This window comes from Simochromis diagramma, unplaced genomic scaffold (assembly GCF_900408965.1).
Source record: "Simochromis diagramma unplaced genomic scaffold, fSimDia1.1 OVJJ01000644.1, whole genome shotgun sequence".
Lineage (NCBI taxonomy): Eukaryota > Metazoa > Chordata > Actinopteri > Cichliformes > Cichlidae > Simochromis > Simochromis diagramma.
In genome coordinates this window covers 273,959-299,028 of record NW_024387201.1, presented here as the reverse complement: position 1 = coordinate 299,028, position 25,070 = coordinate 273,959, and the positions used below count along the sequence as shown (strand labels likewise).

The window sequence follows — 25,070 nt, the reverse complement described above, 5'->3', positions numbered from 1 at the left end:
GGACTAAAGTAAAACAGTATGTTGGATGTGCCACGCAATGCTCAATTACTAGTGGGAACTAGTGTGTTAGCGCAGTTAGCTCGTTAACGTGTTTGGCGTGTTTTGGCGTATATAGCATCCAGGTTATACAATTTTGTACCTTGGGTTTAAATACGAAAATCAAAAATTTCATCCAATCAGTTCATATTGTCTGACCTTTCCACTGCATAGTGTGGAGATCAGGGAAATATTTTACTGCTACTATTCATAACCATCATCATTACCATTACATTAATTATCATTTCATCAAATCATTTATTCAATAGATTACACATGTTCTTAGTTAAGATTATTACCCCTATCACAGAGAGCTTCTGTCTGGTAAAAGGTCAGAAGCGTCAACGGGCGGGTTGAGGCCGAGTGCATTTTGAGGTCGAGACACACACACACAAACAGTAGTTAGACTCATGTTTAGGTAAGAGTTCAAATAATAGTTTGCAAAAGCTTGTGACTGCAAAATTGTGTCTGCCTAAGGGACAGTTTGTTCCAGGAGATAAGTGAGAGTTTGAAGATTAATAGGAAGCACCTGGCCTCGAGGCGGAGAAGATGTCCTTTTAAATGTGTCGAAAGTCGTCAACAGAACATTTGTGGTTTTGAAACTTATGCATGTATTGTATCTGCTTTGACGCATGAGGGGGCGTCATAAATAATACCCTGATGTTATGAAAACAACTGCTTGTGTATCATTGGGCGGAGATCGATGCTGTCTGTGTGCCGTGTTCCTCTCCCCACGTGTGCGCTCATTAAAATCATTGTTTGACTTGATGATACTGGCTTCCCATTTTCGTCAAAAGAGGTCCACTTTTCCTCCTGTAAGATTGCCAAACTCCAAGTCCAGCTTATGGAAAGAAAAAAGTGTTTAATTTTAAAATAAAGCATTAAATCAAAAGTACATTCTGCCCATGTGGTAGCCGTATGGCTAAAATCAAACTTTACAGTATCACATTTCTGTTACCCATTCCACATCAAGCTTACCTACACAGTGAAACATAACAATTTACTTGGAGTGGTATTTGAATACAAGTCCATTATTCCTTAATTTTAGCTATGATTTGGGTCCCATCAGACCCTGAGAAAAAATTAGGACTTTTTAGCTGATGTTCAACTTTCTAGCAGACAATTTCTTATGTTGTCTGTCTGCGGTTTGTCCTGTAGAGCTTTTTTGTTGAAAATAGTGCTGCTGAAAGCAGAGTTTCATGCAGATTTAGGTGATTTTTTTGTAGGGTTTTCACTTCCACGAGCAGCACTTTCTGCATTGTCATTTGATGTCCCTACTATTAGATAGTCATTTGGTGGTACGACTAAGATTTTGGACCATGTGAAAAGTGATGCTCATTGTAATCAGTGCCCAGTGAGTAATGATCAAACTCTGAAGTTATAAAACTTTCAAAATATTCACTAGGAGCTCATAAACATACCTCCAAATGTATCGACTCCTGTTACATACTTTGTATGCAAAACACAACTGAGTGGAGAAGGAGTACATAAACCATTACCAGGGAACCAAGCAACTTACCAGACTTGGCATGTCCAAAAACCGTGGGTACTCTCCGAATATTCCAGGCTCTGAGACTGGTGTATGTTTCCTCCATGCCTGACATGATAATTGGAAGGTTCTCAGCTGAGGGCCGCAATAATTTGATCAGGGTGACCCACTCATCTGTGCTGCTGGTATTCCTCTTGCCTGAGCTTCTTGTCTTCACCACAGTCATCTGTCACTTTTCGCTTCTTATAACGTCTCTGCCCCTGGTCGAGATTCCGTCTAAGGTTGCGCAGTTTAGTCTCTAGGAATCCACAATGAGAGACTGGATCATAATAATGCTCCTTAGTTAGAAAGGACAGAGGTATATGGGTAACAGCTGAGCAATTTTAACTGAGATAAAAAGCTCTAATAAATAATTAGATAAAGGTTAAACGATACACAGTAAGTGGGAACAAGTGCAATTTACAGTATGTAGTGGAATTTACATTATTAAAATGCTAAATTTAATGGATTTACAAATCCTTCCCCCAGTCCTGCCACTCAGGGATGGAAAAGTGGTGATGATGCTTTTTGCTACAGTTAGCTTCTCTGCACTAAGAGGGTAACTGGAAAACAAAGGTAAACTTTTTTACTTTTGTGCACTTCAACATTTTTAAAGGAAAACATTCATTGCAAAATTTTAACAAAGTACAGTAAAGTGCTATACTTACTAACCACACCTCTCCACCAAATCCCCAATGCAAGTTTTCACAAGGAGCTTCCTCGATGGCACTGACAGGGTACCTGTAGTTTCATACTCCTTAAGAATCTGTGGGGCTTTCCTGAGTGACTTAAGGGGTTGACTTTGTTCTTCTGCATAGAAGCACGAATTTACTCAAAAAGCTGCAGCAGAAGAAGGCGGTTTCCTAATTACCGTGATTATAAGGCAATGACTAAAAGAAATTCTGAATAATAAATAAATAGATTTTATCTTCTAGTTGCTACTTGGTGAATAAATCTGATCCTGACTAATAGTTAATAACTGTTAAAACATATTTTATGACTTAGGAAACTGGAGAAATGCAAAGTGTACCAGTCACCCATCACATGGACTCTTCACCCTCCTGCCCTCTGGGAGGCGCCACAGGAGCCTCCGGACTAAGACCACCAGGTACCGGAACAGCTTCTTCCCCACAGCTGTCAGACTCCTGAACTCTGCCTCCTGACATCTGACCCACGTTAAACTCATGGACTGAACATACACACAATGGACAACTGTACCCTCAAACACACAATAATAACATGGACTGAACCACCACTCACAACCACTAGCACTTTATATAGCCTCTGTAGAAACTATCTACACCCTCACTTATCTTAACTGCACTACTGTATAGCTCTGTGTAAATAATCATTCTGTACATTCGATAATCTTTAATCCTACAACTGTTTACAACTTGCATAGTTCCCATTTCTGTATAGCTGTATATCTCAGATTCTGTAAAGTTACTTATTTCATATTCTGTATAGTTTTTCATATTTATATCCTGTTCATAGCCTGTTCATAGCTTGTACTCACTACAGCCTGTACATACTTATAGTTATAGAATATTCACAACATACTTCATACCGTGTACATTATAACATACCATAATAGACCCATTTCTGTAATATACTCACATATCTATATTATTGCTAATATATATTGTAATATATCTATATCACTAAAGCACTTCTGGATGGATGCAAACTGCATTTCGTTGCCCTGTACCTGTGCATGTGCAATGACAATAAAGTTGAATTCTATTCTATTCTATTCTATTCTATTTTGTCTAATCTCCCCAAGAGAGGTTTCCATCAGTGGCCCTCCGGCTGACAGGACGATATGGAATCTATCAAAGTCCTTAACGTCTACCTCACTGTCAACATCAACATATTCCATGAAATCAGTGTTATACTTTAGCAACCTATCAAGCACACAGCCCATGTGCTGAGCTTGGCTTTGACCTATGATGTCTTTGGCACTGCTGACATGAAGAATTTTTTTACAAATCTCTTTCTCATCTATAAAAGTGGTTACAAGGACTTTGACAGATTCTAAGTTGTCATATGTGTGCTGAAAAAATGAAACACATGGCTAAATAAGTAAGATAATTTGCATGGTAAAGTTGCTGTTGTTTGTTTTTTTTAATAACACTGACTATTACTTCCTCAGAAGTTCTGCATAAAAAAGAAACTATATCAGAGCATGTTTCCAGCAAAAAGCCTTAAAAAATAATGTGCACATACTTTAGTTAATCATACTAGATGCAAAAACTGCTTTAACTGCTTAAAAAAATAATTATCTCTGTCAATATGAGGTATATTTCATGTTAACGTTACTCAGTCTTTATTCCTATTCTGTGCTAGCAAATGAATGGTCGCGGTGATAACTACATTTGCTATATTCAGAGCTAACGACAATATTGTCATTTTACACAACACTGCTAAGGTTAGGTGCTGACTCTGGCGTTGCTCATAGACAACATAATGCCTGTCAAAGCCGCTAGCCAACTACCACACTGGTTCGAAGAGCAATTTCTGAATACTCTAATACATAAATAAAGTAAATAGATAAATACATGAATAAAGTAATACATAAAAATACTACCAAAACACATTAACTCTAATGGAGTATGGCACGAAAGCCAAGAACTAATAATAAAATTAAGAGTAGGAAATGTTAGCAAGACTGTTACATTAAGGTTAGCTAGGTATAGTTAAGCAGTAATTAACTTAAACTCAAAACTCCAACATAACTCTTATATTTTATATAAATTCACATTCTTCCAGAAACCCGGCATATTTTCAGTACATTAAGATAAACTGGTAAATGATACTTACTGTAAGGTCTGACAACATACTAGGCAACGTAACCTCCATCTTTGTCTCCTTTGTCTCAGTGGCGCGATAGATAGCACCCCCTTCCCACCGCTGGTATGTCATGTTGCTGGGCAGATTTTGTTTCAATTTTCAGCATGTGTGTTCTTACTCATTTCATTTTCTACTTTTGCTTCAATTGTATTGCCCTAGTTCACATGTTACAGTCAAAATTAAGCCTGTTCTGTGTGGATACTTATGCTTATAGTATAGCTATGGCCATTAATTGGTATGCCATACATATTGAGAAATAAAAAATTAATCCTCTTTCAGAATTTTAGCACACCATACACACCTTGGTCCACATTACATTAAAAAATGTTTTATTTGTTGAAAGTAATGAGGAAAGAATTATGGAAAACAAACAATAACTCCATCCATCCATCTTCATCCGCTTTATCCGAGGCCGGGTCGCGGGGGCAGCAGCCTAAGCAAAGAGGCCCAGACCTCCCTCTCCCCAGCCACCTCCTCCAGCTTATCCGGGGGAACACCAAGGCGTTCCCAGAACAGCCGAGAGATATAATCTCTCCAGCGTGTCCTGGGTCTGCCCCGGGGACTCCTCCCGGTGGGACATGCCTGGAACACCTCACCCAGGAGGCGCCCAGGGGGCATCCTTGTCAGATGCCCGAACCACCTCAGCTGGCTCCTTTCGATGAGGAGCAGCAAAGGCTCTACTCTGAGCCCCTCCCGTATGGCCGAACTTCTCACCCTATCTCTAAGGGAGAGGCCAGCCACCCTTCGGAGGAAGCTCATTTCTGCCGCTTGTATCCGCGATCTCCTTCTTTTGGTCACTACCCACAGCTCGTGGCCATAGGTGAGGGTAGGGACGTAGATCGACTGGTAAATTGAGAGCTTCGCTTTTACACTCAGCTCCCTCTTCACCATGACGGACCGGTGCAGCGTCTGCATTACTGCAGCTGCAGCCCCAATCCGTCTGTCGATCTCCGGCTCCCTTCTCCCATCACTTGCGAACAAGACCCCGAGATACTTGAACTCCTCCACTTGGGGCAGGAACTCATCCCCGACCCGGAGTGGGCACTCCACCCTTTTCCGGCTGAGAACCATGGCCTCAGATTTGGAGGTGCTGATCCTCATTCCCGCTGCTTCACACTCGGCTGTGAACCGTTCCAGGCCCTCACCCGATGAAGCCAACAGAACCACATCATCTGCAAAAATCAGAGATGAGATTCTGAGGCCACCAAAGCGAAAGCCCTCCACCACTTGGCTGCGCCTAGAAATCCTGTCCATAAATATTATGAACAGAACCGGAGACAAAGGGCAGCCCTGGCGGAGCCCATCACCCACCGGAAACGAGTCCGACTTATTGCCGGCAATGCGAACCAAGCTCTTGCAACGGTTGTATAGGGATCGAATGGCCCGTAGCAATGGGCCAGACACCCCATACTCCTGCAACACCTCCCACAGGACACCCCGAGGGACACGGTTGAATGCTTTCTCCAAGTCCACAAAACACATGTAGACTGGTTGGGCAAACTCCCATGCACCCTCAAGTATCCTCGAGAGGATAAAGAGCTGGTCCAGTGTTCCGCGACCAGGACGAAAATCGCATTGTTCCTCCTGTATCCGAGGTTCGACTAGTGGACGAACTCTCCTTTCCAGCACCCTGGCATAGACTTTCCCAGGGAGGCTGAGGAGTGTGATCCCCCTGTAGTTGGAACACACCCTCCAGTCCCCCTTCTTAAAGATGGGGACAACCACCCCGGTCTGCCAGTCCACGGGTACTGCCCCTGATCTCCACGCAACATTGCAGAGATGTGTCAACCAGGACAGCCCTACAACGTCCGCCCCGAGCCTTCAGAAACTCGGGGCGGACCTCATCAACACCAGGGGCTCTGCCACCAAGGAGCTGTTTAACTGCCTCAGTGACCTCGCCCCCAGAAATTGGCGGGTCATTCCCCTCATCCCCAGACTCTGCTTCCTCCTCGGAAGACGTGTCAGTGGGATTAAGGAGGTCCTCGAAGTATTCCTTCCACCGCCTGACAATTTTCTCAGTCGACGTCAGCAGCGCTCCGCCAGCACTATACACAGTGCAGGTAGAGCACCGCTTTCCCCTCCTGAGACGCCTGACGGTTTGCCAGAATCTCTTTGAGGCAGTCCGAAAGTATTTTTCCATGGCCTCTCTGAACTCCTCCCACACCCGAGTTTTTGCTTCAGCCACTGCCCGAGCCGCATTCCGCTTGGCCTGTCGATACCTGTCGGCTGTCCCACAGGCTAACCAAGTCCGATAGGACTCCTTCTTCAGCCTGGTGGCTCCCTTCACCTCTGGTGTCCACCATTTGGTTCAGGGATTACCACCACGGCAGGCACCAACCACCTTGCGGCCTCAGCTCAATGCAGCAGGTTCGGCAATGGAGATGCTGAACATGGTCCATTCGGACTCAATGTCCCCAGTTTCCCTCGGAATGCTGTTGAAGCACTGCCGGAGGTGTGCGTTGAAGATCTCGCGGACTGGGGCCTCTGCTAGACGTTCCCAGCACACCCTCACTACGCGTTTAGGTGCACCAGGTCTGTCCAGCGTCCTCCCCCGCCACCTGATCCAACTCACCACTGTGTTGTCTTCGTAGAACTTTGAAAAATAACACAGCATCCACTTGTCTTTTGCGAGCTGCTGCTCCAAACATTTTATTCACCATTCACAGACCAGTCTCCTTTTATGGAGGCAATGCCCCTGGAGGCATTCATGAGCCCTCTCAAATACAGCGCCCCCTGCTGGCAAACCCTATCACCACATGAGCACCCACACATCACCACATCCCCTTTTCTCTGACAACATAGGTCCCACGAATCAACATATACACATAATTGTTTTACATCAATATATATATTTTTTCAATTGTTTATTTATTTATTTTTTTCAACACCATCAGAATATAAGATAAAAACAAATCCAGTCGTAGCTTTACAGATTAAGCCTAACTGGTCTTTTGACCTTATGCTCTGACCTCCTCAATACAGGTTCTGAAACAACTGCACTTTTCTCCACATGCTCATGTCCATCCAGTGGTTTCAAATCAGACACTGTCTCTGCATGTGACACAACAACATTTTCATCTTCCTCACCATATTGTTCCTCCTGAAATGTCTCTTTAGTCTTCAGCAACTTGCGACGGTTCCTTCTGAACACATGACCTTCTTCAGTTCTTACGTCATATGATCTCGGACCTGCTTCCTGAAGAACAATGGCTTTCCTGCTCCATGCATTCTGATCTTGGATTCTCACTACATCATCCTTTGCAAGCAATTCAAGTGCTCTTGTTACCTTGTCGTATTGCAGTTTTTGTTTCCATTTCAGATGCTCTTGTTTTTTTTTATAATTCCTTCACTCTGCTTGCTTTCTGCATAGCAGGGCAAAGTTGTGTGTAGCTTACGATTCATCAGCAATTCTGCAGGGGATAAACCACAGTCAAGAGGAGCAGTCCTGTAGCTCAGCAGAGCTAAATAAGGATCTGATCGACTGTCTGTAGCCTTCTTCAGAAGCTGCTTGATGATATGCACTCCTTTTTCAGCCTTGCCATTTGCCTGTGGATGTTGAGGACTTGATGTGACATGTTTAAAGCCGTATTCTCTTGCAAAATTCTGCCATTCTTTGCAATTATAGCAAGGACCATTGTCACTAATGACAGTTTCAGGTATTCCATGCCTGGAAAAGATAGACTTCACATGTGTGATCACATTATTGGCAGTTGTACTTGTAAGCAGAGCAATCTTAGGAAAGTTAGAGTAATAATCTATCACCAACAGATAGTCTTTCCCATTAAAATGAAATAAATCCGTTCTGACTTTCCTCCCAGGCGCTGTAGGAAGTTCAGGAATCATCATGGGTTCTCTTGCCTGTCTGCTCTGAAACTTGTTACATGTTTCACACTTTCCGACCATGGTCTCAATGTCTTTATTAATGCCAGGCCAGTACACAGTGTCTCTAGCCCTCCTTTTACACTTTTCTATTCCCAGATGTCCCTCATGTATTCTTTGAAGTATCAGATGTCTCAGACTATGTGGTATCACAATCCTATTGCCTCTCAACAGCAGTCCATTTACCACATTGAGCTCTGATCTAACATGATAATACCTTGAACAAGACCCTTTGGGCCAGTTTCCTTGGATATTTTCCATCACCGTTTGCAGCTCCCTGTCGGCAGCTGTCTCCTCACATACTTGTTTTATCTTTGCGTCAGACACTGGCAGAGACTCCACTATCATATTAACATGATCGTCTACTTCTTTCTCAGTGGAGCTTGCATGACACACCTCTGATGCTCGTGACAGTGCATCCGCTAAAGCTAAATGCTTTCCTGGTGTGTATATCAAGTCAAAGCTGTACCTCTGCAGTTTCATCATGAGACGTTGAATCCTCGGCGACATCTCATTCAGATTTTTCTTAATGATTGACACCAGAGGACGATGATCTGTCTCAACTGTAAAGGTAGGAAGACCATAAACATAACAGTGAAAAATATCAAGTCCATATGCCAGCCCAAGACATTCTTTCTCAATCTGAGCATATCTGGTTTCAGACTTAGTCATGGATCTAGAAGCATAAGCAACTGGTTTCCAGCTCCCCTCTTCAGCATGAAGTAAAACAGCTCCAAGCCCATCCTTTGAGGCATCTGTTGAGATTTTCAGACTCTTAGTTGGATCATAATATGCAAGCACTGGGCGCGTTGTCAGTGTGGTTTTTAAATCATTCCATTCTTGTTCATGCCTCGCTGACCATTTAAATTCTATGGAATCACGAAGTAACTCCCTTAGTGCTGATGTTCTCACTGACAAGTTAGGTATGAATTTCCCTACAAAGTTTATCATTCCCATCACTCTGAGCACACTTCTCTTATCTGTCGGGCATGGCATTGTAGCGATGGCTTTTATTTTTCTTTCATCTGGCTCAATACCTCCAGCAGAGAATTTGTCTCCCAGAAATGTTATTTCCTTTACACCAAAATGACACTTGTCACGATTTAGCTTTAATCCATTCTCCTTCATCCGCTGCAGCACCTTCACCAGTCTTTCATTATGTTCTTGTAGGGTGGAGCCCCATATAACCACATCATCAACATAACAGCGAACACCTTGTAAACCCTCTAACATGTTGTCCATGGCATGATGAAAAATCTCAGATGCTGAGATTATGCCAAATGGCATTCTGAGGAATCTATACCTGCCAAAAGGTGTATTGAAAGTACAGTATTTTGAACTTTTCTCATCCAGCTTTATTTGCCAAAAACCCTGTGCTGCATCTAGCTTTGAGAAGTATTTGGCGCCTGCCATTTCACTTGCAATCTCTTCACGCTTTGGTATCTGGTAGTGCTCATGTTTTATGGCTGAATTTAAATCGCCAGGGTCCATGCATATTCTCAAATCATTGTTTTTATTCCTTTTATCCACACACACCATTGAGTTTACCCACGCAGTCGGTTCTTCCACTTTTGTAACGACCTGCAACTGTAACATGCTGTTAAGTTCTTTCTTTAAACGGCCCTTCAGTGGGGCGGGTACTCTACGTGGTGCATGGATCACTGGCTTTGCATCCTCTTTTAGCTGGATACTGTAATTGCATGGTAGACATCCCAAACCTTTGAAGACATCCTCATAATGCTTTACAATGGAGTCAACTGCTCCTCGCTGACCACTTGCTGCTTCTGCACAGCTGATGTGGTACACTCTTTCTACTAGGTTCAATCTTTTGGATGTCACGCCACCCAGCAGTGATTCATGACCTTCTGGAACAACATTAAACAATACATCATAATCTTTATGTTTTATTGTCACTTTAAGCCTTCATTGACCACTGCTCTCAATATGCTTTCCATTGTAGTCTTTTAGAGGTACTCTTTTCTTCATTATTTTGGGCTTTGGTTTCATAGCATGGATCTCTGTCATGCTGATTAGGTTCGCCTGTGCACCTGTATCAATCTTTAGTGCCACCAAAGTTCCTTGTATTGGGAGTGAAACAATTCACGTGTCTTCATAATCTGAGCATCGCTCACTGTCTTCTGCTTCGTTATGCTCACTTTTTACATCCTCAAGTGACACTATGCCCACAAAGAAAGTCTCGCTTAAGTCAGTCTCTTCAGCTACATGCACTGATTTGGGTTTGGCTTTCGACAGACATTGTTTGGCAAAATGATTTTTTCCATCGCATTTCAAACATCTTTTGCCATAAGCTGGACACTGTCTAGGTTCATGTCTGCTACCACATCGCTTACAGGAGTACACTGTATCCTCTTTGCTGGGCTTCTGCGACATATTCTTCCTCATTTTCTTTTTAACCACAGCTATTCTTGCACTATCATGTACTGCAGCGACGCTCGTCTCATTAAATGTTTTTGCATGCTGCAGGGCTAACTCACTTGCATGACACAGTCTTTCTGCTTCATCCAGAGTTAGCTTGGAATCTCTGAGCAGCCGTTCTCTAGTCCGTTTATCATGGATTCCATACACAATTTGATCACGAACCATAGAATCTTTCAGCTCTCCAAAATCACATGACTGTGCCTTTAGCTTCAAATCAGTCACAAAGCAATCAAAAGTCTCTTCTGGTTGCTGCATCCGAGATCGGAAAACATACCTTTCATATACTGTGTTCTTCTGTGGTGAACAGTGTGCATCAAACTTTTCAACCACTTTGTCGTACTTATTCCTGTCACCAACTTCCTCAAACTCAAACGTGTTGAAGACTTCAGGCTTGAGGACCAGCTACCGTGAGCAGCAATGCAATTTTCCTGACATCGGGTTTAGAGTCCAGTCCCATGGCAGCCATGTACAGCTCAAACTGCTGCTTCAAACACCGCCAGTTGCTGTCCACATTCCCCACCAGTTTCAGTCCTTCCGGTGGCTTCAAACTTTCCATCTCAAACAGAACTTTGAGCTGCTATCGCTTCCGCTCTCCCACTTTCACTCCTGGTACCATGTGTTGTCTTCGTAGAGCTTTGAAAAATAACACAGCATCCACTTGTCTTTTGCGAGCTGCTGCTCCAAACATTTTATTCACCATTCACAGACCAGTCTCCTTTTATGGAGGCAATGCCCCTGGAGGCATTCATGAGCCCTCTCAAATACAGCGCCCCCTGCTGGCAAACCCTATCACTACATGTGCACCCACACATCACCACAACCACCAGGTGGTGATCAGTTGAGAGCTCAGCCCCTCTCTTTACCGAGTGTCCAGAACATATGGTCGCAAGTCTGGTGATACGATTACAAAATCGATCATCGACCTGCGGCCTAGGGCGTCCTGGTGCCACGTGCACTTATGGACACTCTTATGTTCTAACAGGGTGTTCGTTATGGCCAAACTGTGATTAGCACAGAAGTCCAATAACAAAGCACCGCTCAGGTTCAGATCAGGGAGGCCGTTCCTCCCAATCACGCCCCTCCAGGTCTCGCTGTCGTTACCCACGTGAGCATTGAAGTCTCCCAGCAGGACAACAAAGTCTCCAGGTGGAGCACCTTCCAGCACCCCCCCCCCCCCAGGGACTCTAAGAAGGCTGGGTACTCTGAACTGCCACTCGGCGCATAAGCGCAGATGACAGTCAGGACCCGTTTCCCGACCCTAAGGCGCAGGGAACAAACCCTGTCATGCACCGGGAAAAACCCCAACGTACCGGCAGCAAGCCGAGGGGATATTAGAATACCCACCCCAGCCCGCCGCCTCTCACCAGGGGCAACTCCAGACTGAGACAGAGTCCAGCCCCTCTCCAGGAGACTGGTTCCAGAGCCCAAGCCATGCGTAGAGGTGAGCCCGACTATATCTAGCCGGTACCTCTCAACCTCACGCACTAACTCAGGCTCCTTCCCCACCAGAGAGGTGACATTCCATGTCCCTATTGCCAGTCTTGGCAGCCGGGGGTCAGTCCGCCAGGGCCTCCGCTCCTGGCCGCCACCCGGCACACAATGCACCCGACCCCTATGGCGCCTCCTGCGGGTGGTGGGCCTGCGGGAGGATGGGCCCACGTCTCCTCTTCGGGCTGTGCCTGGCCGGGCCCCATGGACTAAGGCCCGGCCACCAGACGCTCGCCCTCGGACACCCTCCCCGGGCCTGGCTCCAGGGCGGGGCCCTGGTAACCCTATCCCGGGCAGGGTAAACTGTTCCCTCGATGTTCTTTTCATAAGGGTCTTCTGAATCGCTCTTTGTCTGGTCCCTCACCCAGGACCAATTTGCCATGGGAGAACCTACCAGGGGGCAAAAGCCCCCAGACAACATAGCCCCTGGACTACAATTTATTTCACTAAACACAGGGCTAGCATCAAATTACTGAGCTGCTAATTTTAGGTGCAACACATCAAGTGTGTTAAGGGTTTTACACATTTTTTAATGTTTACACATTTTCTTACACGTTATGTTAAAATTCACACAAAATGTGTTAATAGTGCCTCACAGTTAGAGAGAGTTATCCTGTTTTGAAATTGTTTTCTGGTAAGCATGGCACACCTGCAGGTACTGTAATGCCAGTCTAGGTCGTTTTGGTACTTTACCCCTGTGTAAGAAATACATATGTCATACACACCTGACTGGCAACAAGTCCAGTTAGAAGTAGCGTTCCTAGAAAGGTAAGATTCTTCATTTTCCACATTGCAATCACATGCTTTAACCCTCTGGGGTCCAGGGTATAATTGGTCGTTTTTTACTACTTTTGATTTTACCTCTATATTTCACCTTTAAAATATGTTTTTCTTGCCTTGTTTGGTATCATTATTTTCAGCACAACCTCAAATATCTGAAATTTGAGTTATTTTTTCATTTTGGTATACTATATTAGCACAGTTGATCTAAATTCAGACAAAAAATTCAAAATCCGAGTAGAAAAAAAGTTATATTTTTTACTGTAAAACCCACAAACATGTTTAACGAATCATTTTCATAACTTGAAATGCAAATAGAAATTGTACATTTCTAAAAATTATGCACAAGTTTTGCAAACAACAAAGTTATATGGTACTATTTACCTAAAAATGCAGCCAAGGCCTCAGGCGTTTTTTATATAACCATTTAAATCTATTTACTGAACAATCAGGTGTGCTGCATCAAAGAAGAAGGCACACAAATTATTTGTGCCAGTCCAAAAAACTAGTTTGTGTTCAGTATAAGACAGAGGAGAACAGCACAGGCCTAAACCCTTCAGGTCTGACAGCAGGAGGTGCATCAGTCCAGTTTTCCATGTGGGAACAGAGTTTACACTGGAATCTGCCTTTGACAGCTTTTTTAGAGCAAATATGAAATTCAGCAGTCTAACTGACACACAATACAAGACAATAACTACACAACACACTAACTACAGCCTCCAAACACGCTAAACGTCACTAATGTCTCACATATGAAAACTCTCTCTCTCTCTTTCTTTCGCTCGCCCGCTTTCCGTCGCCGGTGTCACTCCTAAAATCTTCCCCTTCTCCCTAAACAACCAAATGTCACATGTTGCCATATCATTTTTTTGATTGGCTGACATGGTAAACTCTAACACAAATAGGGAAGGGGTGTTTTTTCTTTTTCTTTTTTCACTCACAAGCGGAGAGTGTTTGCTAGCGATGTCTGTAGAAAACGCCGTTTTTACCGTTCTTCCCGCTGTAAATACCACTGTTTTGTTCAGAAAAAAACATTGCGCGTATTTTTTATCATAACTCTGGTTTTACGTGGCCCATCCACACAATTCAAAAACTGGTATATAGTTTGAAGTCCGCACTTTCGACCCAAGTTGAAATGGAGACCCTGACGTGCTGCATCCTGTAGCTGTGTCGTCTTAAATTGGTCATGTGATTTTGACGCGTCCAGCGACCCCAGAGGGTTAACTGCACTCATGCAGTATTTATGTATCCAAATCACATCACTGGCACCGCAGATCATATCATCCACCTCACATCAGCGTTTTGTTTGGAAATCCTCACAAAGTGATGTCCTGATGCAGCAAACAGCAGCTTATAAGCTGATGGGCATTTACGTACCTCCTTCACTGTCAGACCAGTCTTGTTTCATCACCTCTGTCATGAATATAATAATCTCTTCAATAACGTGGTTTTCCTTCTGCAATTATATTTTACCAAGAAGCAATCAGATCAAATACTATTGTGTTTCATGTCTTTGTGTAAAATCTAGGCTTGGTTTTACTGTAAAACTTATCAGACAAGCTGTTATGTGCAAAATGTATTACTCTTATATTAGACATTACCTGCACTCTCAAACTAAAAGCCTCAGATAAGAAAATGAAGAAAGAATAAAAAGACAAAATTGGATCTGACTGGCAGAATCTATTTGGAGTAATCACTCAGTTGCTGCTCATTGACATGACAATGTCTTAAGCCTGACTGGTGAATAAATATTTTTGCAAATATATTGTGTGATTTTACTGAAGAGGGCCTGGAGCAGATCCAAGCACAGTAAAACAGCGAGACAATAATCTGTGGAGAAAGCGTGATGTGTGACTGTGATCAGCTCTTATTTCACTTTCAGAAGCTCACAAAATGTTTCAGTATTATATAGGGTTCATATCAAAATGGGCAAAGGTAGAACAACACTCAGAGCTGCTGTAGAGGCTGTGGATGGCTTGAAACTTTTAAATACAACATAAGATTCTGAAGGCATGACGGTACAGTTTATTTCTGCTACTCTGCTGTAAAAAAACACCCCACTGAGCTTCGTGTTTTCAGTCAGGTTCAAGAATAGAGAAACCAGGTTGTTTAACACAATCTTCGAGAGTGAGAGGATGCCTGAGAAAGTGCACTGGTACCAATGTTCAAGAATTCAATTCAATTCAATTCAATTTTATTTATATAGCGCCAAATCACAACAAAAGTCGCCTCAAGACGCTTCATAGATACAGAGAAAAACCCAACAATCATATGACCCCTATGAGCAAGCACTTTGGCGACAGTGGGAAGGAAAAACTCCCTTTTAACAGGAAGAAACCTCCGGCAGAACCAGGCTCAGGGAGGGGCGGCCATCTGCTGCGACCGGTTGGGTGAGAGAAGGAAGACAGGATAAAAGACATGCTGTGGAAGAGAGACAGAGGTTAATAACAGATATGATTCAATGCAGAGAGGTCTATTAATACATAGTGAGTGAGAAAGGTGACTGGAAAGGAAAAACTCAATGCATCATGGGAATCCCCCGGCAGCCTACATCTATTGCAGCATAACTAAGGGAGGATTCAGGGTCACCTGGTCCAGCCCTAACTATATGCTTTAGCAAAAAGGAAAGTTTTAAGGCAAGGCAAGGCAAATTTATTTGTATAGCACAATTCAACAACGAGGTGATTCAAAGTGCTTTACAGAGACATTAGAAACAAAAACAAATAAAAAGCATGATTTAAAATTGATTAAAACAAGCAAACAAACAAAGAAACTAACTAAACACACACATTTCACACCTGTTTGCGTGATCTGAACCCTTATCGTAAGGGGAGCTACCAGTCCTTCTGTGGACGAGCTACTTTCTATTTTAAATTCCCTGAATTTAAAATACTCTCTAGACCCAGTCTAGACCCAGTTGGGGAACTACCCAGAGCTCTAATCCCACACCTGTTCGCGCGATCTGAACCCTTATCGTAAGGGGAGCTACCAGTCCTTCTGTGGACGAGCTACTTTCTATTTTAAATTCCCTGAATTTAAAATACTCTCTAGACCCAGTCTAGACCCAGCTGGGGAGCTACCCAGAGCTCTAAACCCACTTAACAAACAAACAAACAAAACAGTATATAAAATCAAAACAGATAAAATCAGAACAGTAGATAAAATCAGTAGTTAATGTAAGTTTTGAAATTTAAGCTTAACAAACAAACAAAACAGTATATAAAATCAAAACAGATAAAATCAGAAATCGATAAGATCAGTAGTTAGTGTAAGTTTTGAAATTTAAGCTTAAAAGTGTGGATTTGGTGCTTTATTCAAATGCAGCTGAGAATAGGTGAGTCTTCAACCTGGATTTAAATAAACTGAGTGTTTCAGCTGATCTGAGGCTTTCTGGGAGTTTGTTCCAGATATAAGGAGCATAAAAGCTGAATGCAGCTTCTCCGTGTCTGGTTCTGACTCTGGGAACTGATAAAAGACCGGATCCAGATGACCTGAGGGATCTGGAAGGTTCATACTGGGTCAGGAGGTCACTGATGTATTTTGGTCCTAAACCATTCAGAGCTTTATAGGCCAGCATCAGAACTTTAAAGTTTATCCTCTGACGGACAGGCAGCCAGTGTAAAGACCTCAGAGCTGGACTGATGTGGTCCACTTTTTTGGTCTTAGTGAGGACTCGAGCAGCAGAGTTCTGAATGAGCTGTAGTTGTCTGACTGATTTTTTAGGTAGACCTGTAAAGATGCTGTTACAGTAATCAAGCCTACTAAAAATGAATGCATGGACTAGTTTTTCCAGGTCCTGTTGAGACATCAGATCTTTTATCCTTGAAATATTCTTGAGGTGATAGTAAGCTGATTTTGTTATTGTCTTAATGTGTTTTTCTAAGTTTAGGTCTGCATCCATCACTACACCCAAATTTCTCGCCTGGTTTGTGGTTTTTAGATGTATAGATTGAAGTTCTCTGGTGACCTGTAATCGTTTTTCTTTGGCGCCAAAGACTATTACTTCAGTTTTGTTTTTGTTTAGTTGGAGAAAATTGTGGCACAACCAGTCATTAATTTCCTCAATGCATTTACCAAGAGCCTGTACAGGGCCTCGGTCTCCTGGTGACATTGTGATATATATTTGTGTGTCATCTGCATAGCTGTGGTAGTTTATTTTGTTGTTCTTTATAATCTGTGCCAGTGGGAGCATGTAAATGTTAAACAGAGGGGGTCCTAAGATGGAACCTTGGGGAACTCCACATGTGATACTTGTCTGCTCGGATGTGAAGTTACCTATTGATACAAAGTATTTCCTGTTTTCTAAGTATGTTTTGAACCAGTTTAGTACAGTTCCTGAAAGACCTGCCCAGTTCTCCAGTCGTTTGAGTAATATGTTGTGGTCAACTGTATCAAATGCTGCACTGAGATCCAGTAAAACTAGGACTGACATTTTTCCACTGTCTGTGTTCAGACATATGTCATTAAACACTTTTGTCAGAGCGGTTTCAGTGCTGTGGTTCTGTCTAAAACCTGACTGGAAGGCATCGTAGCAGATATTCTGTTTTAAGAAGTAATTGAGCTGTTGAGAAACGGCTTTTTCAATGATCTTACTTAAAAACGGGAGATTTGAGATCGGCCTGTAGTTTTTCATTTGTGTCTTGTCAAGATTGTCCTTTTTCAGTATAGGTTTGATTACAGCAGTTTTTAGTGGTTCTGGAAACACACCTGACATTAAGGAAAAGTTGACGATCTGTAACAGGTCTGACTCTAAAGTCTTTGAGACCTTTTTGAAAAAACTTGTTGGCAGGACATCTAAACAGCAGATTAAGCCTAATCTTAAAAGTAGAGATAGTGTCTGTCTCCCGAATCCAAACTGGAAGCTGGTTCCACAGAAGAGGGGCCTGAAAACTGAAGGCTCTGCCTCCCATTCTACTTTTAAATACTCTAGGAACAACAATAGGCCTGCAATGTGAGAGCGAAGTGCTCTAATAGGGTGATATGGCACCACAAGGTCATTAAGATATGATGGGGCCTGATTATTTAAGACCTTGTATGTGAGGAGCAGGATTTTGAATTCAATTCTGGATTTAACAGGAAGCCAATGAAGGGAGGCCAAAACAGGAGAAATCTGCTCTCTCTTTCTAGTCCCTGTCAGTACTCTTGCTGCAGCATTTTGGATTAGCTGAAGGCTTTTCAGTGGGTTTTTTGGACATCCTGATAATAATGAATTACAGTAGTCCAGCCTGGAAGTAATAAATGCATGAACTAGTTTTTCAGCGTCACTCTGAGACAGGATATTTCTAATTTTAGAGATGTTGCACAAATGGAAGAAAGCAGTCTTACATATTTGTTTAATATGTGCGTTGAAGGACATGTCCTGGTCAAAAATGACTCCAAGGTTCCTCACAGTGTTACTGGAGGCCAAGGTAATGCCATCCAGAGTAAGAATCTGGTTAGATACCATATTTCTAAGCTTTTCAGGGCCGAGTACAATAACCTCAGTTTGATCTGAATTAAGAAGCAGAAAGTTAGCGGCCATCCAGGTCTTTATGTCTTTAAGACATTCCTGCAGTTTAACTAATTGGTGTGTGTTATCTGGCTTCATGGACAGATAGAGCTGGGTGTCATCAGCATAGCAGTGAAAATGTATGCTATGTTTTCTAATGATGCTGCCTAAGGGAAGCATGTATAATGTAAACAGAATTGGTCCTAGCACTGAACCCTGTGGAACTCCATAATTAACCTCAGTGTGTGAAGAGGACTCTCCATTTACATGCACAAATTGGAGTCTATTAGATAGATATGATACAAACCACTGCAGTGCAGTACCTGTAATACCTACAGCATGTTCTAATCGCTCTAATAGGATATTATGGTCAACAGTATCGAATGCTGCACTGAGGTCTAGCATGACAAGCACAGAGATGAATCCACTGTCAGAGGCCATAAGAAGATCATTTGTAACCTTCACTAAAGCTGTTTCTGTGCTGTGATGAGCTCTGAAACCTGACTGAAACTCTTCAAATAAGCCATTCCTTTGCAGATGATCTGTTAGCTGTTTGACAACTACTCTTTCAATGATTTTTGATATGAAAGGAAGGTTGGAGATTGGCCTATAATTAGCTAAGACTGCTGGGTCTAGAGATGGCTTTTTGAGTAAAGGTTTAACTACAGCCAGCTTGAAGGCCTGTGGTACATAGCCGATTATTAGAGATAGGTTGATCATATATAAGATCGAAGAATTAATTAATGGCAGGACTTCTTTGAGCAGTTTTGTAGGAATGGGGTCTAAAAGACACGTTGATGGTTTGGAGGAAGTAATTATTGAAGTTAACTCAGAAAGATCAATTGGAGAAAAAGAGTCTAACTTAACATCAATGGTACTAAGAGTAGCTGTAGATAATATTACATCTGTGGGATGATTATTGGTAATTTTTTCTCTAATGATAAAAATTTTAGTTGTGAAGAAGTTCATGAAGTCATTACTAGTTAACGTTAAAGGGATGGTTGGCTCAACAGAGCTCTGACTTTTTGTCAGCCTGGCTACAGTGCTGAAGAGAAACCTGGGGTTGTTCTTATTTTCTTCAATCAGTATGCTGTCCTCGCCCTGAGTCTCTTAGTTTCACCAGCTAGACAGCGAGATAACGATGCTCCAATAACCAGACTTATTTTCCTTTTTGCGCTGATTTATTGAAGAATGGCCTCTGACCATTGCCTTCTCTTTGACCATCGTAAAACTGAAAGTACAAAATACTGTATTAGCTAACTAACATTGTAAACTAGCTTGTTACACTCTTACTGCAAGCTAACAAAATAAAACTTTCAAATGTACAAATTATCGTACCATTTTTACACAAAACAAAAGATAATAATCATTTTATCAACACTCATACTTACAGACATAACTTGTCCAAGGCAACAACATTTTAAGGTCTGTATCAGCTTAGAACGATAACATTACGGTATCACTTTCCGCCATCTTTTATTTCTTCTTCACGTTCTCATTTTTTCCTTTCCCAAAGTAACCGAACCCAAAGCAGCCACTAGAGGGAGCTCTAGGGCAACTTACAACTATAATATCCGATTTAAGTTATAAAAGGCAGAACACTCCCCACCTGGTACAATATAATTGTGCCACTAGAACAAACTTCTCTAATAAACATTTTGAACAGTTTAGGGCTATTTCAAACACTTATTTATCACTTGATAAAAGCAAAACCATATCAGCGATGGGTCTCAAAAAACACTTTTTCATTTCCATCTTTCACAGTCTTTACTTCTGCTTTTCGAACCTTATTGTCCTTGCTCTCAAATGTTCTTACAACTTTTCCCATGGACCAGTCATTTCTGTGTGCGAGAGCATCTTTCAATAGCACAACATCACCAACTTTTATGTTTGTTTATCATCAGTCCATTTTCTCCTTGGCTGTAGTGTTGAAAGATATTCACTTTTCCACTGTTTCCAAAAAGAGTCTGCCAAACACTGTACTTGCTTCCATTGCTTTGAGTAGAGGTCTGGCGGTCCAAAGCTTCCTGTTGGTGCAGATAATGCATTGACCTTTTGTGTAAGGAGCATTGCTGGAGTGAGAAGGTTTGGTTTGTCTGGATCTGTTGAGACTGGTACAAGTGGTCTTGCATTCATTATTGCCATTACTTCTGCCATGAATGTACTTAACACTTCATGCGTTAGTTGGACATGTACGGCTTTCAACAGAATACCATCTAGGATGCGCCTTGCTACTCCAATAAGTCTCTCCCACGATCCACCCATGTGTGATGAGTGTGGGGGATTAAACAGCCATGTGCATCCTTTCTCTTGCAGGTATGAGTTTAGTTCTGTGTCCTTGTGATCAATTTGCAACTCATTGCATGCTCCAACAAAATTTGTACCTCTATCAGATCTGAGTATTTGAGCAGGTCCATGGATGCAGAAAAATCTCCTTAGGGCATTGATGAAGCTGGATGTTGACATTGTTTCAATGAGCTCAATGTGCACAGCTCTCGTGGACATGCAGGTGAAAAGCACAGCCCAGCGTTTACTGTCTGCACTCCCTCCTCTGGTGCGACGTGTGGTGACCGTCCAGGGTCCAAAGACATCCAGTCCTACACTAGTGAACGGTGGCATTGGTGTCAGCCTGTCCACAGGTAAATCTGCCATCTTTTGGGTCTGAAGTCGTCCTCGAAGCTTTCGACAAAGAACACACTTGTAAATAACAGAAGAGACGAGCCGTTTACTGCCAATAATCCAAAATCCAGCACCTCTGAGCGCTCCTTCTGTTAGGTGACGCCCCTGATGCGCTACCTTCTCATGATAGTATCTAATAAGAAGGATGGCTATATGATGAGCATTTGGGATAATGAGTGGATGTTTCTCATCTTTTGTTAGGTTAGCAGGTGCCAATCGACCTCCTAGTCTGAAGAGCCCATCTTCATCAATAACTGGATTTAACCTTTGAAGACAGCTTTGTTTTGGAAGTGGCAGATTTTCTTTTATGCATCTGTACTCTTCTTTGAATGTTTCACTTTGTACTGTGTGAATGATGAACTTTGCTGCTTTAGACACTTCATCTGTGGTGTTAGTTTCACTGAAACACTTCCAGCCTTTACCTTCTGTGTTCGTTTTCTTGAATGATACTGCCACACGCTTTAGTGATGCAATAGTGCGACACAATCTCATCCAATGAGAGAATCTTTCAAAACGGCATGGCTCTAGCTGTGTTACTGAGGCTTTGGTAACAAAACTTGTTATATCAGGTCTGATCTCTGCATCTGTGTCAGGATCGATCAGTGTGAAACTATCACAGTGAGACTTCTCTATGTCGTGTTGTGTCAAAAAGGAAGGACCACTAAACCAGTTTGTAGAAGCCAATGCAGAAGCTGCAATTGGTCTAGTGGCTGTGTCTGCTGGATTGTCACTAGTGGCTATGTAAAACCACTGTGCTGGATGTGTAGTCTTTCTGATTCTAATCACTCGGTTAGCCACGTAAGTGTAGAACCTCTTTGTGTTGTTGTGTATGTAACCAAGAACAATTTTACTGTCTGTGAAAAATCTGACAGTGTCTACTTCAATGTCAATCTCATCTCTAATGAGTTCGTACATCTCTACAGCTAACACTGCTGCACATAACTCCAATCTAGGAACAGTGTGGGCGGGTCTTGGGGCTACTTTGGACTTGCCCATGATGAAACCTGTGTGCCACTGACCTTCACCATCAAGAGCTCTCAGATATGCCACTGCTCCTATGGCCATGGTGGAGGCATCTGAAAATATGCACAGTTCTTTTTTCACAGCAATGGCCTGGGAGAACGAGAGGTAGCACCTCGGTATCTGAAGCCACTCAAGATCCTTCAATGAGCTTCTCCATCTGCTCCATTCATCTTCTCTTTCTGCAGGAAGTGATTCATCCCAGTCCTTTTGCTCTGAGGTCAATTCATGGAGAAGAGCTTTTCCCTGCATTGTGATGGGTGACACGAAACCCAGCGGGTCATACAGACTGTTAACAGTGGCCAAGACACCTCTCCTGGTGAACGACTTTTGTTCGGTGGTGACGTGAAAGGTAAAACAGTCCTTTTTAAGATTCCACAGTACCCCCAAGCTCCTTTGCAGGGGTATGTCGTCCAACTCTAAATCCAAGTCTTTTAGATCCTTGGCTCTCTCGGCAGCAGGAAACGCTTCCACTACTTTGTGGTCATTAGAGGCTATTTTATGTAGCCTTAAGTTTGACTGTGCCAGCATCTTTTGAGTGCTTGTGAGTGTCTCAACAGCTTCTTCCACTGTTGCTGTGGATGCGAGACCATCATCAACGTAAAAATGTCTCATTACAAACTGCTTTGCATCATGTCCGTGCTCTTCTTCTCCCTCGACTGCAGCACGCCTCATACAATAAATAGCCACAGCTGGGGAAGGGCTATTCCCAAAAACATGAACCCTCATTCTATAGTCACAAATACCTTGGTCGGGATCATTGTCTTCATACCAAAGGAATCTCAGATAATCCCTATGATCCTCTCTCACTTCAAAACAATAAAACATTTGTTGCACATCAGCTGAAAATGCTACAGGTTCTTTCCTAAAACGCATAAGGACACCCAGTAGTGTGTTATTTAGGTCGGGTCCACTTAATAAGACTTTGTTAAGGGACTGTCCTTCAAATTCTGCACTTGAGTCAAAGACTACTCTCAGCTGATTAGGTTTTTGTGGGTGGTACACACCGAAGGATGGCAAGTACCAGTGTTCTTTGTTTGAGTCCAAAGGTGGAGCGACTTCTGCATGGTCATTGTCCAGCATGTTTTGAATGAATTCGATATATTGTCTTTTCATTTCAGGGTTCTGGTCCAATGTCTTTCTGAGAGATTGGAGGCGCTTGAATGCTTGCTCTCTGTTACTCGGAAGCTCTGGTCTTGGAGAGCGGAATGGCAAAGGCGCCACCCAGCTGTTACATTCATTTTGATACACCTCTTTCTCCATGATGTCAATGAAGTCTTTGTCCTCTACTGACAGTGCTGGTTTGTCATCATCTTTTGTCCTGTCAAAAACAGTTTCTCCCAGTTGATTGGTGTTTGTGTTTCCCCTGTCCTTTTTGGGGTTAGGTGTGGTGTTTAACTGGTCTTTGATTTGAAACGTGTTAGGACATGGGCAGAGGTAAGAAGCACGGCCATTCTGAAGAATATGTGTTTTGAGAACACTCACACTAGGGGGCTTATGCGTCTTCCCCATGCAGGCTTCTCCAACTATAACCCAGCCTAAATCCAAACGCTGCGCGTAAGGTGTATTGTGTGGCCCATTGATTCTCTCTCTGACTTTGTGTACCTGTATAATGTCTCTTCCCAAAAGCAACAGAATAGGTACTTGTTCTTCTACAGGAGGTATTTTTTCAGCTATCTTCTGTAAGTGTGGGAACTTCATGGCCACTTGTGGAGAAGGAATCTCTCTCCTGTCGTCTGGAATCATGTCACATTCAATCAGGTTTGGGAGTGGGAGCTTTACTTTACCATCCATTGACTCAATCATGAAGTTTACTGCTGTTCTGCCGACATTATCTGACAGTCCTGAGCATGTTCTGAGCTTGTAAGTCTCTGAGCGTGTCTTAATATTAAAGAGCTCAAAAAACTGAGACTTAGCTAGTGACTTGTTACTTTGTTCATCAAGCACTGCATACATCTTTCTAGCCTGTTCTTTTTCGCCTTCTGGATAGACTAACACAGGACTTATTTTTGAACATGAATGTGGGCTATCTTCATCACCACAGACTTCTGTGCATTTGGAAACAACTGAGGCATTTGCACTATCCTGTGTCTCCCCGCCATCATCTTTATCAGCTCCAGAGCTCTCAGCTGGAGCAGGGGGTGGACCTGGATGTAGCACTGCTAAATGCCTGTCGCTACCACAGTCCATGCATTTTATTTGAGTCCTGCAGTCCCTTGCTAAATGTTGAGTAGAGCCACAGCATTTAAAACAGATTCTGTTCTCTTTTAAAAATGACTTGCGCTCATCTATGGGCTTTGCTCTAAAACTCTTGCACCTTTTAAGAGGGTGAGGCTTCTTATGTATTGGGCATACCTTGTCAGGGCTTTCTATAGGCTTGCTGTAACTATTTTGAGGTGAACTAGTGTCTGTAGGAATGTCCGTTTTGTGTACACTAATCACTTGCCTGTTACTGCCTCTGAAGCTTTTCTCCTTCTTGAAGCTTGTGTCGGCAGGAGGTGTGATGACAAAGCTTGGGTCGTTTCTTATTTTAGCTTGTTGTCTTACAAACTTTGAAAAGACACTGAAAGGGGGGAAAACAACTTTATGCTCTTCTTTGTACTTTGCTCCTGTTGCAATCCATTTTTCCTGCAGTCCATATGGTAACTTTTCCACAATGGGGTTGACTCCGCGAGCTGTGTCCAAATATGAGAGGCCTGGTAGGTATCCTCCATCTTTTGCACATTCTATTTCCTGCAGAACGTCACCCAGCTCTCTTAACTTTGTGTTGTCTCTGTTGTTTAGTTTGGGAAACTGTTCAATTTTTTTTAACAGTGCATTTTCTACCACTTCTGGAGATCCATAACATTCCTCGAGTCTTTGCCACACAAGGTTGAGAGCTGC

At 42.7% G+C, this 25,070-nt stretch overlaps 1 protein-coding gene and 1 long non-coding RNA gene across 2 annotated transcripts; both read right to left on the bottom strand.

Moving 5' to 3' along the window:
• Positions 1 to 1,264: 1,264 nt before the first annotated feature.
• Positions 1,265 to 2,355, bottom strand: LOC120745953. The gene is made up of 3 exons (XR_005698726.1): positions 2,233 to 2,355; positions 2,039 to 2,127; positions 1,265 to 1,823 (listed from the first exon to the last, which is right to left on the bottom strand). It is a non-coding gene; the product is annotated as an uncharacterized LOC120745953 (long non-coding RNA).
• Positions 2,356 to 20,372: 18,017 nt separating this feature from the next.
• Positions 20,373 to 23,933, bottom strand: LOC120745980. Its single transcript, XM_040051214.1, has 3 exons — positions 23,793 to 23,933; positions 23,369 to 23,642; positions 20,373 to 22,762 (listed from the first exon to the last, which is right to left on the bottom strand). The coding sequence occupies exons 1-3, from the start codon at positions 23,931 to 23,933 to the stop codon at positions 20,373 to 20,375; spliced, it is 2,805 nt and encodes a 934-aa protein (XP_039907148.1).
• Between the last annotated feature and the right edge of the window lie 1,137 nt (positions 23,934 to 25,070).